This window comes from Astatotilapia calliptera, chromosome 3 (genome assembly GCF_900246225.1).
Source record: "Astatotilapia calliptera chromosome 3, fAstCal1.2, whole genome shotgun sequence".
NCBI lineage: Eukaryota > Metazoa > Chordata > Actinopteri > Cichliformes > Cichlidae > Astatotilapia > Astatotilapia calliptera.
The window spans coordinates 20,842,613-20,860,240 of record NC_039304.1 but is presented as its reverse complement, the minus strand read 5'-3'; the positions used below and the strand labels follow the sequence as shown (position 1 = coordinate 20,860,240).

General features: G+C 42.4%; 1 protein-coding gene across 1 annotated transcript in view; it reads right to left on the bottom strand.

Moving 5' to 3' along the window:
- tesk1b (testis associated actin remodelling kinase 1b) overlaps nucleotides 1-17,628 on the bottom strand; it is a 32,394-nt gene that overhangs the window by 1,970 nt on the left and 12,796 nt on the right. Inside the window, exons 3-10 of the mRNA XM_026162284.1 lie at nucleotides 12,461-12,582; nucleotides 11,479-11,527; nucleotides 9,077-9,223; nucleotides 8,146-8,228; nucleotides 2,434-2,524; nucleotides 1,785-1,868; nucleotides 513-599; nucleotides 32-128 (exon numbers count right to left, since the gene is read on the bottom strand). Coding sequence (XP_026018069.1) covers nucleotides 32-128; nucleotides 513-599; nucleotides 1,785-1,868; nucleotides 2,434-2,524; nucleotides 8,146-8,228; nucleotides 9,077-9,223; nucleotides 11,479-11,527; nucleotides 12,461-12,582 — 760 coding nt within the window. The remainder of the gene's footprint in view (nucleotides 1-31; nucleotides 129-512; nucleotides 600-1,784; nucleotides 1,869-2,433; nucleotides 2,525-8,145; nucleotides 8,229-9,076; nucleotides 9,224-11,478; nucleotides 11,528-12,460; nucleotides 12,583-17,628) is intronic.

The following is a 17,628-nucleotide window of genomic DNA, read 5'->3' as shown; positions in this document are numbered from 1 at the left end:
TCTTCAGTGAAGCCTCTACAGAATGGCTCACCTTTGACAGCTGGTTCGACCTTCTGTTTTCTCTCAGCTTGTTTCTTCTCCAGCTCTGCTACGATTTGGGAGAAAGATGGACGGAGCTTTGCGTTCATCTGTCAAATTAGAGGAAAAGGATGGAAAGTTAAAACGGGTCATAAAACAGGCAGCAATTATAAATATAAAAAAAAAACTAAAATGTGGAGGCATCTGAAACATTTCCTCTGGATTTTTGGCATTTAAGCTCAAGTTACAAGAGTCAATAACTACTGTTAGATCTAAAGATGACAGGATCAAGTGTACAAGCTCTTGGCAACTGTAACTAAATGAAAATGGACACTCTTCCTTCAAACAGCAAAACAATTTGATCTCTCGTACTGAAGCTCAAACCTTTGGTCAGTGCACTGCACTTGAGGTTACATCATGCACAAGTCAAGATGACAAAGCGAGCAGCAGTGAGCTAACAGCACATATGACATGAGACAAAATGTATTTCTTACATTACAGCAGGCGATAGCCAAATTCAGGAAGTGAGATGGGCAGTCTGCCACCATATGTCGAAAGGCCTCCACATCCAGACCAAAATCCTGAAAGAACACAAAACCGAATAAGTTCTGTTTCAGTACATGTGAGCACTTTGTTTAAACAGAGTCTCCTTACTCCATCTTCTTTCTATCACAGAGACAAGCGACTGCAACCAGAATCTTCAATTGCTGTACTGCTAAATGGCCACAAGGAGGAGCAGTGCTCTTGTAATAGCTTCAAAAGGTCTTAAAGTAGATTAATACAGTCTGTGGCATGTCAAAACTCATTTTAGCTCATAGGCCACATGCAGCCCACTCTGATCTCAAGCAGGTTCCACCAGAAAGCCCATTTAATGAACTGGAATATTGGCCAGAGCCAACAGCTTTTTGGAGAAGCTGAGTAGTCTGAGTAAACGAGACCCTTTATCTCACTTCCTTAAAGATTTCCCAAAATCTGGAGTAGTTTGATCTTCCACAAAACCATCCAGTGGACCAAATGGGAACCCCCTGTCTGCATCACACAGTACTATGATTTAATATTAAGGCTAAATGCTATGTTATCATGCTGTTAATAAAGGCTGGTGTAAAACTACAAAATCAAAGCAAAAACAGAAGAAGAAAAAAAAAAGAAGAGGCAAAAATCTTTAAATGTTTTTCACATACTCCTTTCTTTTGGTTTTTACCATCTACACTGACTGTTCTGAATAGTTTTACTGATGTTCCAGTTTGACAACAACTTAAAATCAGTTTAAAAAAAAGAAAATAAAGAACAACAAATAAATAGGTATAAAATGAGAGGTTTGGTGACTTTGTCCCTGAGGCGAGAGTTAAACAACAGGTAGCGCAGCTCCGCACGTCACTTCTTTTGAGCCCTTTAAGCGTTCGATTTACAAGCAATAAGTCAGTCAGCTTTCTGTTTGCCCGCAATGACATTCAGAGGATTTTAAAATGATCTACAGCAGCTATCATTTCAAATATTTTTAATTATCTCTCTCGCCTGTTGCTCAATCTTAGGAGCCATTTTAACAGTGCTGCTTGCACAACCATCGCGCTCTGGAGGAGCACTTCAGATGGCGACAGGCTTGAGGGTCTGTCCTCGAGCGGAGACAAACATTAAATCAATAATGGCTTTGTTAGAAACGTTCCCCACACTTCCTTAATAAAGAGGCCAGATTGTGACTGAGGCGTGAGTGAGATGACGAGCGTGTCAGGAAACAGGATAGGCGATGAAAACATCGTCATCAGTACCTCAGTGCGTGGCAGGATGTCGGGATCAGCCTGTATCCTCGCAATGATCTCACACAAGATGATACCGTATGCAAACACGTCCACCTGCAGAGAGAGGACGAACAGTCTATCAGCCAGAGATAACACAGCAGGTGAAGATAAGACCAAATAAGTGGAAAGACACGCATGCAGACTACGTATGGCTTCTAATATTATCTGTGTACTTTAAATTCAGATCGGATAAACAGCAAGATAAAAGTCTGTCACTTTTTCATTGTTTAAGCTTGCTTGACAAAACAAGCCTGCTGTAATTTCTCTCAGCTTTCAACAGTATGTAGTTTATAGCCAATTTATCATTTTTGTACATACGCACCATATTCTGCATGTAGTTTATACCAAACTGGAGCTTCTAATGAGTCCAAAACACAGTGAACGCTCATTTTACAGCCAATCAGGATTCCCACTACACTACACAGAAAACAGTCATAACCCAGGCCAACGAGTGCACCAATTACATAACCACATAACCACTTTATTAAATATTGATTGCTGTACATCACTGCCTGTTTCCTCTGTTTATTTGAGCAGCTCTCATCACGCCCACTGTGGACCTTGGACTTCTGAAACAACATGCAGCTGAAGTGAAGTGAAGAAAGTGAGCTGTCAGTACCTTCTCATTATACACCTCTCCTCTGAGCACCTCCGGAGCCATCCAGTAGGGGGAGCCAACCACAGCCAGAGGCTCCTGGCCTTCTTCCTCACTGCAGGAAAACAGGAAAGAAGCAAAACCTCTAAATGCACAAGTTTAATGGAATCAGGTTAAATTTGCTTTTAAGCTTTGTTAAGATAATGTGCGTGGACTCTATGCTCGACTTTGTTAAAAGTGATTTCTTCATGATGCAAATACCCTCCAACGCTTTAATATAAAAACGCAAACAATCGACATTTGAATTTAATCTGATTTTTAACTGGTCAGATAAAACAAACTCAAAGGCAGCTCCTGAGGTTTCGTAATCGTGAGTCGTTTTGGGCCATTTCACCACTTCAGAAAAAACAATTACCAGAACAGCAAACCGATGTAATGCTTTGGCTTGTTTTTTCCCCTTTGAGAGTCTATTTAGTTATTTTTATGTGATGTCAGAGTTTAATGTTTTTCCTCAACAGAAGTAAAAGATCTTTGTCTAAATTTGCAGCATTTTGTAAATCAAATCGACCTAGGAGGGCTTTTCTTCAGCTTAAAATGGGGAGAGGCAACAATCGGCTGCTTGGCATGAACACTAATGCAGCTGTTTTTTGTAGTCAATGCTTTTGAGTATTTATCTAGTTCCAGTTCACATATTTAAGCTGTCATGGTGCCACCTTCAGGGCCTTTAGGACACAGATGTTCATTTTCAAAAACCCAGTAGTGACGCATGCAAAACAATACATGATGACTTTCTATATAGAAGCCTGTGACGTGCAGGAGACCAAAGAAGATGACAGATTGATAAAAGGTGCAACAAGAGCAGGCTTCACAGGCCAATTCAGTGACACAGAAGCGAATCAAGAGGTCGTGCGGGGTGAGCCGTTACTCTGTGCAAGCGTACGTGTGTTTATGTGCACTTCCTCAGTATCTAAGAAACCACAGTGTTTTTCAGTTATCTGGAGATATTGTTGTGCAATTTTTGACCGAATTAAAAAGGAAGGAAGACAAGAATGTGCAAGGACAACGTGCTTGCACACATGCCTACACACACACACACACACACACACACACACACACACAGCTGGCAGATACTTCCTCTGTGCTATTTCCATCTGCTACTGAGGGCTATGATACAGCAAAAAAAAAAAAAAAAAAAAAAAAAAAAAACCATACAGAAGGGAGAAAGGATGAGTCGAGACGGTCACAGCTCCTAGTGTAAACACCATTTGGAGAAGTGGACCGGAAGAAATGAGACAAACTGAGCGACCGCAGAAGGCAGCACAGGGAAAACACCACAACAGAAAAGTCATCAGCATAAACAGATCAGATTACTCTCGCCCTTCTGCTGATATGACTTGTTATGAGGGACAGCAGAGATCCAGCAAAGCCGGGAGAGCAAAAGGAGGAGGACTGGAATAGTTTGACCTTATTTGGAGCGCTAAACCCCTGTCATCATCTTTCCTTTCCTTTTTTTTCCCCCTCCCCATGCCACAAGCACAGCAGTTTCAGTCAAAAACACACTCAAAAAACACACCCACCAACATCATCCATTTTCTGCTAGCGGCCTGCTGCAGGATGCAACAGTGTTTGAATAGAATCAAGAGCAAACAGCCTTGGAAAAAAACAAAAAACAAACCACAATTGACCAGCTGCTATTGAAACAAAGTCTAAAACAAACAGAGCTGTCATGTTGGATAGGTGGAAGTATGCATGTATGTAAGTCCACAGTGACAGTTACATGGAAGACTCGCATCTGTAAAAATGTCAGCCTTATTTTTCAGCTCATCTGACACATTTTGCCAGGTTTTGCAGAAAGAGAGACAAGCGAAGTCACCCCTCCTGACAGTGACGCACACTTGTGAAGTTGCTGGACACACACACACACACACACACACACAGGAGTCGTGTTTTTAACTTAATAGCTGGAGACAGAGGAGGATGAGGACTAAAGAGACAAGAGTGTTTGTCAAGTTTGTCTGCATGTGTGGGCAGAGACACACTGACTATGGCACTGCTTTGAGGTCAGCCTCGACAGCCCTTTTAAAACAGTAGTCAGACTCTTATTGTTCAACCAATGGCCAAAACCTTTCTGCAAAAAAATGCTGTACATAAAGACAACAAATTCTTTAGTCTGACACATTTAGTCTCCTTAAAACTCCTTTTTTGGCATTTTCCAAAAGTGAAAAAATTCATAACACTGATGGATGTCAAGTACCGCATTTCCTCTTTCTAAACTCTGATGCAGAAAGTAAAGTGCTGTCATTTGTAGCAAGTATGTGTTATACTCGTGGATACTACATTAACCTGTTAGTTCTCTGCAGTGACTCACTCTTTATCAGATAGTTGTGCAGATAAATTTAGTTCAGCTATTTGTTTCAACAACACGCAGCAACCTGCTGCACTCGTGGTGTCACTGCTTTTCTTATCTAACAGCGTTAATCATCAGCAGCCACCAAAATTCATGCACAGCAAGAGAGAACTCATTACAACATAGCGTGCATTTTAACACCTGCCCATAAGCCATGCTGCATGCACCCTCAGGCCACCAATACAAGAGCAGCTCCTCATGCAATTCTTCCTAAAAGGAAAGCCCAACACTATAATGGACAAAGGCTTGCTTACATTGAAAGGGCTTTCATTTAGACACATGAAAGAACACCACATGCAACCACAGGATTATGTTTTGTTTGTTTGCTTTAAGCTGCCAGATATCAGACTGGAAGGGGGTTGCCTACACCTGCAACCCCCTTCCAATCCACAAAGCAACAGATCCCCTACAGCGCCTCCTGCAGGTGGGAAGCTCAAAGGATGATGGACACATAGGAACTGGTGGAGTCTAGCAAGGCCTGGGTTAAGGCATTCTTAAACACCTCCCCAAGGCCCTGTTCCAGGTCGAAAACTATGTATTCCATGTGGTCAACCTACTCATTAAACATACAGGAGCTGCTTGGCCCTTGAAACCCATGCAATACAGTTCCTGAAGCACAGTTTCTGTGCTGATGTTGATGCCAGGGCAAGTTTGATTTCAGCTCGGCCTTCAATACCATCATCCCAGACATTCTTATAGAGAAGCTGGTAAACTTGGACTCCCCCCCCTCCACATGTGCATGGATCAAAAACTTCCTCACAGACTGTTCACAATCAGTCAAGGTTGGCAACCAGAGATCATCCACCCTGTCTCACAGCACTGGCTCACCACAGGGATCTGTGCTGAGTCCACTCTTATACACCATCTACACCAGTGACCGCACCCCTGCAACATCATCAAATTTGCAGACGACACCACTCTGATGGGGCTCATCACCAACGATGATGACACCGCCTACAGGGATGAGGTCCAGCGACTGTCAGAATGGTGTAACTACAATAACCTCACCCTAAACGCCAAGAAAACAAAGGAAGTGGTCATGGACTTCTGCAAAACAAGAACCGATCCCCCTCCCCTATCCATAAAAGGTGACTATGTGGAGAGGTTCCTCCTTTACGTTCCTCGGCACCCAAATATCTGAGGACCTATCTTGGTCCACAAACACATCAGCCCTAGTAAAGAAAGCCCAGCAGCGCCTCCATTTCTTGAGGGTTTTGAGATGTAACAGGCCGCAGACTGAACTAGTGTCCTTCGAGAGTGTGCTGGTGCACGCCATCCCTGTGTGGTACACTGGTTGCACAACAGCTGACAAGAAGAGACTACAGAGGGTCATCAGAACTGCAGAGAAGGTGATCGGCTTTCCACTCCCCTCCCTGGACTTAATTGCCAGCTCAAGATGTCTCTCCAGAGCCAGGGCAATTATAAAGGACCACCTCCATCCTAACCCCCACCTCTTCAACATCCTGCCCTCTGGAAAAACGCTCAGATCCATCAAGTGCAAAACCAACAGACTAAAGAACAGCTTCTTCCCGTGGGCTGTCAGAACTCTTAATGCAAACTAAGAGTGTGTAAAGACTTCCCAAACACATCCACCCTGACACTGCTGTTGATCATCTATGTGCAATATCTCAGTCTTTCCATGTTCTGTGCAATATTTTTGGCTCATGTGCAATATTCTGGTCCCAGTCTGTTTCAGTGTTTCTTATACATACACCGTGTATATAGTCTGACTCACATATATGTATACATATACATTGCTTTTTATTTTATTTATCCCCCCCTTGTTGTATATTGGTCTCTTCTTTCTTTTGCACCTTTGTGGTCCAGCTACCCAATTTCGCTGTGCAAGAAACTGCACAATGACAATAAAAAGTTCTAAGTCCCCAAGTCCAAGTCCCCAAGTCCAAATCCCAGTCTGGTGCCCTAGAAGCGACTTTTTAACAGCACCACTTACAGTTGATGGTGGAATATCTACAAGGAAGGACATTTCACAAACTGGCTTGCTGCAAAGGTGGCATCCTGTTACAGCACCACACTCAACTGATCGAGCTCTTCAGAATGATCCATCCTTTCACAAATGTCTAAAAGCAGACTGCATGTCTGTGTTCTTGATGCAATACATCTGTGGCAGCGGTACTCAAAGCACCTGAAGTCAAAGATGTGTGGCCCAGTACTTTTGCCCACACAGTGACATTCCCAAGTTTCCTCCAAAGCAACCATTTCCAGACAAATGGCTTTTACATGACTGCCCGTTTTTCTTCAAATAAAAGTGAGTGAAGCTAGAGCCAAGTAACAACTAGTGGAAATTCATTTCCATTTATGTAAAAACTGCATTTTAATTAATGAACCGTGGGACAATTTCATTTCAAAGTTTTCAAGACCTCCTTACTTCAGGCACAGACATCAGGACCGTCTCCATCACACCACTTCTTTCATTGCAAGAGAAAATATTAAGATGCTGCACTGCTTCTTGAATAATTTCTCTATTTTCCAACTATCTTGCAACAACCCTCATGCTGGTCATTTTACAGATTCAGAGAGAATATACTTACATGTGATCACTGTCAGATTTAAAAAAAAAACAAAAACAAAAAAAAACAAAACAGTTTGCATAACAAGTCTACAATTTAAAAGAGAACCTAAGAATTTGTGTTTTGTCCCCTCTACTAACACTTTGTTGAACCACTTTTTCTTCTGTAAACATTTTAACGTCTTTTCCCCTCAATCTTTAGAGCGGGGCCCTTTTATGCCAAGAATCTGATCATCCGCCACTTAACAGACATGATGTCAGTGGAAAAATAGCTGCAGAAATTAAAATAAAGACACATCTGAGGATTGCTGGTCATTTATAGCCTGTACAGGCCAGTGATGAATTGTAGAAACCACATAAATGTCACTAGAAATGCAGCTGCAAAAACGAAGGGGAAGAGTCATAACGCGACACCAGCAACAGAGCTGTGAGTTAGTGGTGTGTCATAAAAGCTCACAAAAAAAAACAAAAAAAAAAAAAAAACCCCACTGAAAACATCACTGCGAGCCAAGTGCCGTCCCGTCTGCCTTCCCCTGGACCTATGAAACAGAGCGGAGGCAGCGTGTGCCTGTGTACTTTGGAAAAACCTGACTGATCGGGAGTGAGCAACAGTCTCTGTGTGTGACTGTGTCTCATCCGAACGTCTCCAGGAGAAAAGCAGAAGTTGAGGGAAATATTTCGAGAGTGCACGGAGAAAGATATGGCATGGAATATAAACAGAGCGGAGACGAGTGCAGGAGTGGAATTTATTGAGCACGACTTATCTAATCACACAGCTGATAGGTGTCGACGGACTGACCTGTAATCTGGTATTTTCTCTGCCAGGCCAAAGTCTCCCACCACGGCCGAGCACACGCTACCTTCCCAGCGCACCAGGCAGTTCTGAACAGAGGGGCAAAGGTCACATGAATCACTTTATTGCTGCAGCAAACTGTGCATCCACAATATGTGAGAGCGGTGCTTTCTGCATGCCTGCAAAGATGTTTTTGGTTAGTTTTTTGCAAGAAGAAGAAAACTTTAAGAAAATTCAGACATTCAGAGCATCAGATCGCAGCGTCCCCCCCAAATTATTTCCTTTACACTCCTAGAAATACTCTGGACGCACGACACGTGATGCCCACTCACTAGTGTTGAATGCAGCGGATTATCAGCTGTTGCATAATGACGTTACTGGCAGTAGTTTACAAAAGTCTACGACCTGCCGGGAGCACAGATGATAAGCCTGCAATCACCAAATCTGGTACATTTTTACACAATGTTTATTAATGTGCATTTTAAATACAATAAAACACACAGGCTCCTGTAGCATACTCAAAAACAACCTATAAAAATAAAATTTGAGAAAAAACAGACGAGAGTAGGGGCTCTAAGTGTGTAAAGGTCGCCTGCCAAGACTCCCACAGATGTTTTGGCTGCTGTTTGGCACAGATCCAGGTGCAACACTGGACCTCTGTGATAGCATCAGATGTAATTTTACGATTTGTAACGCACCTGCAGCGCCTTTAAATCTGTACTCAGATCTTTTTCACCTTCCTTCTGTTTACCAATCACGAAGTATTTACACTCCTGCGCCTCCCTGTGCGTGTGTGCGCGCTCACCTGTAGCCCTCGTGCTATTGTGGCGCATTCATACGCCTATGTGCGTCACAACCTTCTGAGCGAGTGGGTTCAGTGAGTGTTGATTCTCAGTGATGTGTGCGAGCAGTACATGAGCACCGTGTGTGTAATCACCTTGGAGGTCAGGTCTCTGTGGAAGATGCCCTTGCTGTGCAGGTACTTCAGTCCCCGGGCGATATCCAGAGCAAGGCTGAGTCGCACACTCCACGACAGGTACACGTCGCTGTCCAACAGCTGCTCGAGGTTGCCACCATTGATGTACTGAATTATCAGGAGACCAAACAAAAACACAATTAGTTATATTAATTACACTGATTATGCATGCATCTCATTCTGCTTAAAAATGTTGAGATAAAAGCTGCTTCCAGTGTTGTTAAAGGAAAATGCTTCCAGAGGTGTTTTCCTATTTAAAAAAAGAAAAAGGAAAAACGAAGCTCTTCCTCCACACAGACACCAAATGCTTGCTAATGCTTATCATCTGGGTTTCTTCTTACTGTAAGTTTTAATCTTTAACCTGACATTGCTTTCAGTCAAATGATTTTATTTTCAAAAACAACTTTATTTAACAAGGACAACAGCAGTCTGGATACTGCAAACATCGCTGCATTCTTAGAGCACACTGTCATGTGTCCACAACCATCCACGTTACAAGAAGGCAGCATCCGCTTTCCTTTTCTTCATGTTTGTTTAAACATCATCTCAGTTTACTTCAAGATACAGTGCCATGGCATCTACAGCGATTTCATAGCCTAGCATCCTTCTTCTCTAGAGGTTGACACAGATGGTCCTAAAATACTTGAATTTTACTGCATGTCCAAAGTATGTGAGGGTGCAGGTGTTCATGTGGCCAAACAGTCTCCAGCATTGCTGTTGTGCTATATTAATACAATGTAACTGAACTAAAATGTTGTCATACGCACTCAAACATCAAGTCTTCTGCAACAACAACTACGGATCCTTTTTTAGTGCATTTTGTTATAGTTAAGAGCAGATCAGAATTAAATCTCAAGTTTTCAAGCACTTAATCTTCCTGCGTTGAACTGTGCCAGGCAAACCTCACTGAAGATTAAAGTAGTTTATTTAGGCCACGACTTTTCATATTCATCAAGTCATCTGCTGGGTGAAGACTGGAAATCTGTTTGTATGCATTGTTATTTCAATGGTTGAAAATGTCACTTTCATTTATGAGAAGTTGAGCTGACAGCCAAATTTTGGGGGGGAAAAAAAAAAAAAACAAACTCAAAAAACCCCCCCAGGATATTCTGTAAATTGATATGCAACAGAAGCTCTCATTTGTACGGGAAGCCACTGAGGTTGCATGATAAACAATTTAACCACAAGGTGACAAGAATTTCCCCATTTCTAAAAATGTGAATGATGATAAAACCTCTTGGTCAATCAATCATTTAAATAAAAGAAAAAATTAAGAAAAACAAAAAGTTATAAAACCTCTGACCAACACGACCCACTAAAGACACTACCTGACGTTAGAGCAGGTACGCCTCTTCTCTCCTGACCTTTATGCTTTTTACTGACCAGCTGCTCAGTTACTATGGCAACATCTAAGAAACAGGTGACCTGTTATGAACCGTGTGACCTCAGTCTGGCCAGGATTAAGTGTACCGCAGTTACAGATGCTTGTACCGCCTGTTCTGGGTTTATGTGGAGAAATGAAAATGAAATCACCAATTTCAGAAGAAAAATCCTGAGAATCACATTCATCCAACTTGCCTAAACACTTAAACTGGAGGGCAGGGCTCAGTTAATTGAATAATAATATTTATGAGTCTTTTAAGATCAATTTTCAAATTAACTGACTAAATTAATGAGGTTGACACTACGCCTACGTCAGACAACCTCTCAAAAATAACTGACTGCAACATGTAAAGTTTACACAACAGTAAACAAAGATGATATTAGACGGGTATATTTAGCAAATTAAAAAGCCAGCCGATGCCTTACAGCAGGCCTGATTCTCTTTCTCCTCCCCCCGGGACCAATAACTCGACCCATACTAGTTTGAAGTACAGGATCTGAAGAAACCATCTCTTTACGGCCAGATTTAAAACACAGACGGTGAGATCAGAGTGCAATTTAAATTTGATTTCAAAATCAAAAGAGCCAAAACTTTTCATAAATGCCTCAAAGCATTTAGATAAATAATGTAAAAGATATAAAATGCACAATAAATGTCACGTTCAGTGTAAAGTGAGCTCAAAAACCAATGTATAACATTAATTTAGGCTGGCTTTCTCATACAGACTGAATTAAAAACCACAGACTGAGGCTGCAGATATTTTCCCTCCATTTGATGAGTTTGACTTTTTTTCTTGCTTCAAGGGAATCTTGTTTGCTACAATGTTTATAGTGAGGACAAAGGCAGATAAATATCAGTTTCTGGTCACATCATTGCTTTCATGCAGATGCACACAGCCGCCTGTTACCACTACAAAGGGCAAAATGAGGAGATCAAAACCAGATCGCCATCTGTGCTGTAGCACATTAATGAGACTTACCTCTGTGAGAGCATGGAGCTGCCCCTCATGGACACACACTCCTATAAACCTGTGGGTAAAGTACAGGAACATATATTAATGTCAAGTCTAAACTTTTTAAACATTTCAAGGATTTTTTTTTAGTATGGTGGACACACCCGGGACAGGTTCTATCACAGGGTATATTACACAACCATTTAAACAGTGTCAACAGTTTAAAAAATGGTTTTATCAAAGCACGGCTGCTTTGAGAGGCATGTCCCGACAGAGGAAGCTGCCGGGCAAGTGTCGCATCTGCTAATCTGAATCACTGAGCTGGAACTCGAGACAGTTTGTGGCTTCTGGAGCATTTTATTGCAATCGTTCAATAACATGGTCTGCTGTGCAGCTAATTGCACCAAGTTGTTTTGCCGTTTGTTTTGTTTGTTTTAAATGTTTTTAAATCAGGTGTGGCGCACCAATGTGGTCTATGGACCTTTTATAGCCCACCCGCTTTTACATCCATGTACACTTCAGGCTACGGCAAAAAGTGCCAAAGACTCTTATTAAAAGGTCATTAAAAAGTTATTTTCAAGTCAAGTGGCCTTATTGTCATTTCAAGCATGTGCAGTGGTACAGTACACGGTGAACCGAGACAACGTTCCTCCATGTGGTGCTACACATGACAAACAAACGCAGGACTACACAAAGTGCAATTGTGCAAAAAAAAAACCCCAAAACAAACAAAACCAAAACAGTTCAACACCGGACAGAACTGAACGATACAGACACAGCAGTGCAATCACTGACAATGAACCCACTGAAAATCTAGTCTGCGGGCTCTTCTTGTGGACCACACAAACCACATCTATCACCAGTGTTTGAAGGCCGATTATTCTAAACAGTGTACGATGAGACATGCCATCACAATGAAAATTAAACACTGGAAAGAAATGTTTTTAAATGAAAAGGTAAAAACTGAGTTCATGTTAACAGTGAGATGGAAAGCCAACATTTCAGTTACCTGAGTATGTTAGGGTGCGATAGTCGATTCATGAGCTGGACCTCCCTGAGCATGTTGGCCCTGTTACTGGCCAGGATGTTCATCTTCAGAGCCATCACCTGACCAGACACACGGTGTTGCACCTGGATGATGAAAGGGAAAGGAGCACAAGCGCTTTATTTAGATCAACTGAAGCAACGAGAGCTGAAAAGCCGAAAAGACAATTTGTCATCACAAGCAAAAACACTTAAAATCTGCCTCACACGCCTGGAAGAATCCATGACTGCTCCACATTTGGATGAAAGAAATATTTAAGACGCCTCACAGTTAACAGATGTATGGCTGAGGAGAGTAGGCGTGCGGCGCAGCGCTGGTGATGACGGATCTATCACACATGCATCAGTCACACCATCAACACCCTCTGAAGCAATAAAAATCTAAGTGCTGACTGAATGATATCTGGAAACCGGCCACGAAGCATTTAGAGGGTCGGTCGAGTTTCTTCCACACTCCTCTTGGCTGCTCGTCTGACCAAACCTGCTGCCATGACAATGAGGCCGTCTGGTATGGTAACTATGGCGATGCGACATGCTTCCTGGCGGGTGCATGTTTGTGCATATTTGCTTGGCAAGTAGTTTGACTTCCACAGAAATGTGTACGAGCAGCAGATGAAAGCAAAACACTCTGGGAAGGTTTGCTGTGCGTGTGCGTGGTGAGAAAGGCCAGCACTTTAAGTGTTTTACATGTACGAGTAAGTGTGAAAGGAAAATGTTGGCATTGTGAATCAATTAGAGAGGACTGCTGCTAAATTCTGACTTCGTTTTCTATCATTTTATGCATTCTGACCCCTCACGCTTCATCTGCTGCCTTTAGAGATTTTTTGTAATTTAACAAGTCTATAAAAGTTAATTGTTTTACCATTAAAGCAATCACAAATACTTTGGCGTGCAAACAAATATAGCTCGATGATGTTAGAGTATTTAACTGGTCCAAAGCATTATTGTTACAGCCAATTAAGCTGGAATTAAAATAACTCATTTGTCCTCTAGTAGTGCTACGTGTATTCAACTGGTTTACTTTGGGTCCTGTCCAAAATGTCTAAAAGTATGTCTAGCAGCTCTGTGAGAGCGTACTCTTGCATAAAGGAGCCAACACCAAAAAAAACACAACATGCTGCACTGCTCCAGTAAATGCTGAGCCTTGCTATGACGCGCAACAGTGTTGTTGTAACATCTCACCACAAACAATTGTAACAGGGTATCGGTACATTTACAAATTTACCAGTTACTGAAAAATAAGTACGTAAATGTGAGAAAAGGACATTGGGCAGCTTGTAGAACCACCTTTATTATAGTGGAGGAATTTTGGGCCACTCTTCAATTCGCTAAGGTTTGCAGGCATTCATTCATGTGCCTCTGTCAGTGCGCCACAGGGTGCTGTGGCTGCAATGTAGCTGCCATCACCAGTGTGTGAATGTGTGGATGACTGGATGTGTAAAGCGCTTTGGGGTCCCTAGGGACTAGTAAAGCGCTATACAAATACAGGCCATTTACCATGTGCAGCTCTCAAAAAAAATTTCCACAGTATTTCAGTCAGGTTGAGGTCTGGACTTTGGTCCGTTACAACCCTTTAATTCTTTTTCAGTCATTCTGTTGTAGATTTCCTGCCATGTCTGCAGGTCATTGTGCTGGTGCATGACCCAGTTTCTGCCACGTGTCAGACAGCTGACCTCATACTTGACTCTAGAACATTTTGGTATTCAGAGGGATTCATGGTCGACTCAGTGACTGCAAGGTCCCCAGGTCCTGTGGCTGTACAAGCCCAAATCATCATCCCTCCACTACCATGCTGACATTTGGTTTACAGCAAACATGCCAAACATGGAGCTGTGCATTACGGCCAAACATCTCCACTTTGGTCTGTCTAAAGCACATTGCTCTAGAAGTCTTCGGCTTTGTTCAAATGCATCTTTGAAAACTGAAACAATGCTGCCATGGAGAAAAGAGGCTTCCTTCTAGAAATCCTTCCAAACAGGCCATACTTTATCTTTTTAAAAACTGCACCATCATGAATTTTAACATGTGACCTGAAGCTTGCAGAATTTGAGACGTCCGTCTGAACTTGGGGTGGATTTGCTAGAATATCCACTCGCTCCTGTCCTGTGAAACACTATATTAATAAAAAGTCTTAATACAGAATAGAAGACTTCATTTGATATCTTTTTACAACTTTTTTGACATAACTCTGGACAACACGGGTCAGAAAACCAGACAAATTTAAGTATAAGGGTACAAGCGTTTACATGGCACATGCAGACATACATGCTTCATTCTTTTGCTCAGGTTTTTAGCCGCCAACTTTAAATCTGCTCTTTTCTATCGGTCAAATCACATCAGTCGAGCCTTCAATAGCTGACAACACCAAGAAAGGTTAAAGTGATCACACATGAACACCTTTCAGTGGTAGAAATTCAACAGCATTTTTACTTTCTGGAAAGCATTGGACAGCATCAACGCGTTAACGAGCTAACCGTGCTAACACCGGCCAGCCCCACGCACGGGGCCATCCGCGGTAACTCGTTAACAGAGATTTGCTGCGTTAATGCAGTTATGGCGTTAACATCATTTTAACGAGATTAACACTGACAGCACTATGATGTGGTTTTGGGAAGTATAATTTACATATACATGCCAAACAGACTGAATCAGTGTTAAATGTTTCTAAAGCGGTCTCTAAACCCCCTTTAAACCCGCTCAGTCTGTTTGTTAGGGTTAGCAGGATGCAATTCAGTGTCTCGTGGAGTCTTATTTACATGCACAGTCTAAAACAGTGACCTTAAAGCTTGGCTATACATCAAATATCCTTTTAGCTAACAATAAAAGCTAAACCGGTAACCTTTTATCTTCATTTGTGACATAATAAATGTGAAGCGAAGGAGTGAGAGAGCGTGAGAGAGCGTGAGAGAGCGTGAGAGAGGCTCAAAGTCTGCAGTCGTGAACTAAAGTCAGAGTGACACTGGCCTGGATCTTAGCTGAGCTCTGGATCTGACTGATGATAGAAAAACCACAAAGCCTATTAGAGTACAGACTAGAGTGCAGTGAGTAATGCCACACACACACACTCACACACACTCTGAGGCCGACTCTCATCGACTGGCTGCTGTGTCTCTTCTTAAAAAGGTCGCTCGAGGACTCCAGACTGCAAGCGCTGCACGCATGCATGGGTGCACACATGTAAGACTCGCACACGGACACAACTGCACTTGTGAACAGTCGCTTACTTCCTGTTGCAGAATAAAAAGGAAGGCTGAGCAGCACAAGTGTAGAGGGTAGAAGTGCAGGACTAATCTCCACTTCTCTTTATACATCTGCTGCACTTAGAGGCTGATGCAGACTCATGTGGGCTGGAAGATGGAGCCTTGAAGCTGATTAAAGGTTACTTTATACTTAAAAAGCCTCTTTGTGCACACATTAGCACCAATTTCTCTTGGAAAGCAGCCTGCATGGCTGTGGATTCACATCACACTTGTCTAGGTTTCTCTGCCTTCACACACTTAGACGATATCTTTTTTTTTTTTTGACACTGCTGTGTAATCCTGTGATTAACGGGCAGCCACACACAGACACACACTGACTCGCACAGGCAGGTTACATTGCAAACATGCACCAACTGCTGAGACAGCAGTGGTTGGAACTGCAGCCCTGTTCGACCTGTCAAATTTTGTCCTGACAGTTTAAGCTCCCAAACAAACAACCTCTCACTCATCATCACAGAGTCAGCCTGACTCAGCATGGAGCTCAAGTGCAAACCTTTCTTACGTGTGCAGTTTGGTTTTTTTGGCCATCTGAAAAGCTGAACTCTGTAAGGCTAACAGCGTATGCGTGGTGTTTTTCATTCCAAGCACTTTGATGGTCATCTCCAAGGACTCGCCACTGGAATGTCCATGCCTACATAGAGAGATTATCCATGATATGAACCAATTACACACATACACACACAAAAAAAGACTTCTGCTCACATGCATGTGCCCAGCCACACCCTAACGCTCGCCTTCAAACACACAGAGCCTTGTAAAGTGCTGCTGTCAGCAGAGGAAAGGTCACTGGCATTTTTTGCCGTCTCGCTCAGTAGAGCCAACGTGCAGCAGCGTCTGTCATTAGCCAGCAGCCCGATGAGGCAGACTGATGCACAGCGAGGGAGGGAAGGACGTGCCAGAGATGCAGATGGACAACGCACTGGAAGGAAAGACTGGTTTGAAAAGAGCATATGTAAACCGTACTATGAGAAAAACTACACATTTGTTGCAGCCTCAGAGAGACCAGACCTGTAGTTTAACCTGACAGATGGTCGTTTCTGCAGTGCTGCGGTACTGCCAGGCTTCTTACGGTTAATGCAGCAAGCTGCAGCCAGGGTTTAATCCAAGCGCAAGGTACCCTCAGCCCGCGAACTGCTGTAAGGAGTCTCAATGCCAAAACACGGCAGTTGTTTTGGCATTTGCGATTAATATTTTTTAATATTAATGAATCCATTTCTAATGTTAGCTAGAGCTGCTAACTGACTTTGAGGCAAAGTGGATAAGAGGGAAAATTAACCAAAAAAAAAAAAAAAATCATTTTGTTTATGTTGGCACGAAGAATATAATACACTGAAAAATGCAGTCACTGCTACTATTACTACCACCTATTTAACAAATCGGTTTCACCACAAACAAGTGAACCTTAAGGATTTTGGACTATAAACATAAATGAAACAAACAAATGTTTTTGGTAAAGTGTAAAATGCAGATTACATTTTATGATATGCAAACACAATTTTTCCTGAATATCAAAGAAGCTTCACTAACATTTAAGCTGATGTTCATTTCATGTAATGCTATGTTTTGTGGTGTGTTTTGTGTGATTTCACCTTGTAGCGGCGACTAGAAAATCTGTGCTGAACAGATCACACACTGCTGCAGAGGGTGGAGTGTGGCTGGCTGTAACCACACACACACACACACACACACACACACACACACACACACACACACACACACACACACACACACACACACACACACACACACACACACACTGACTTTGCCTCCAGACATGGGGTCAACTCCAAAGGCCTTGAGGATTTCATGGTTACTTCAGCTTCCCACCAGCAGTAGCCCGTCTCTGGCTACTTTAATGAAAAGTAAATCAGCC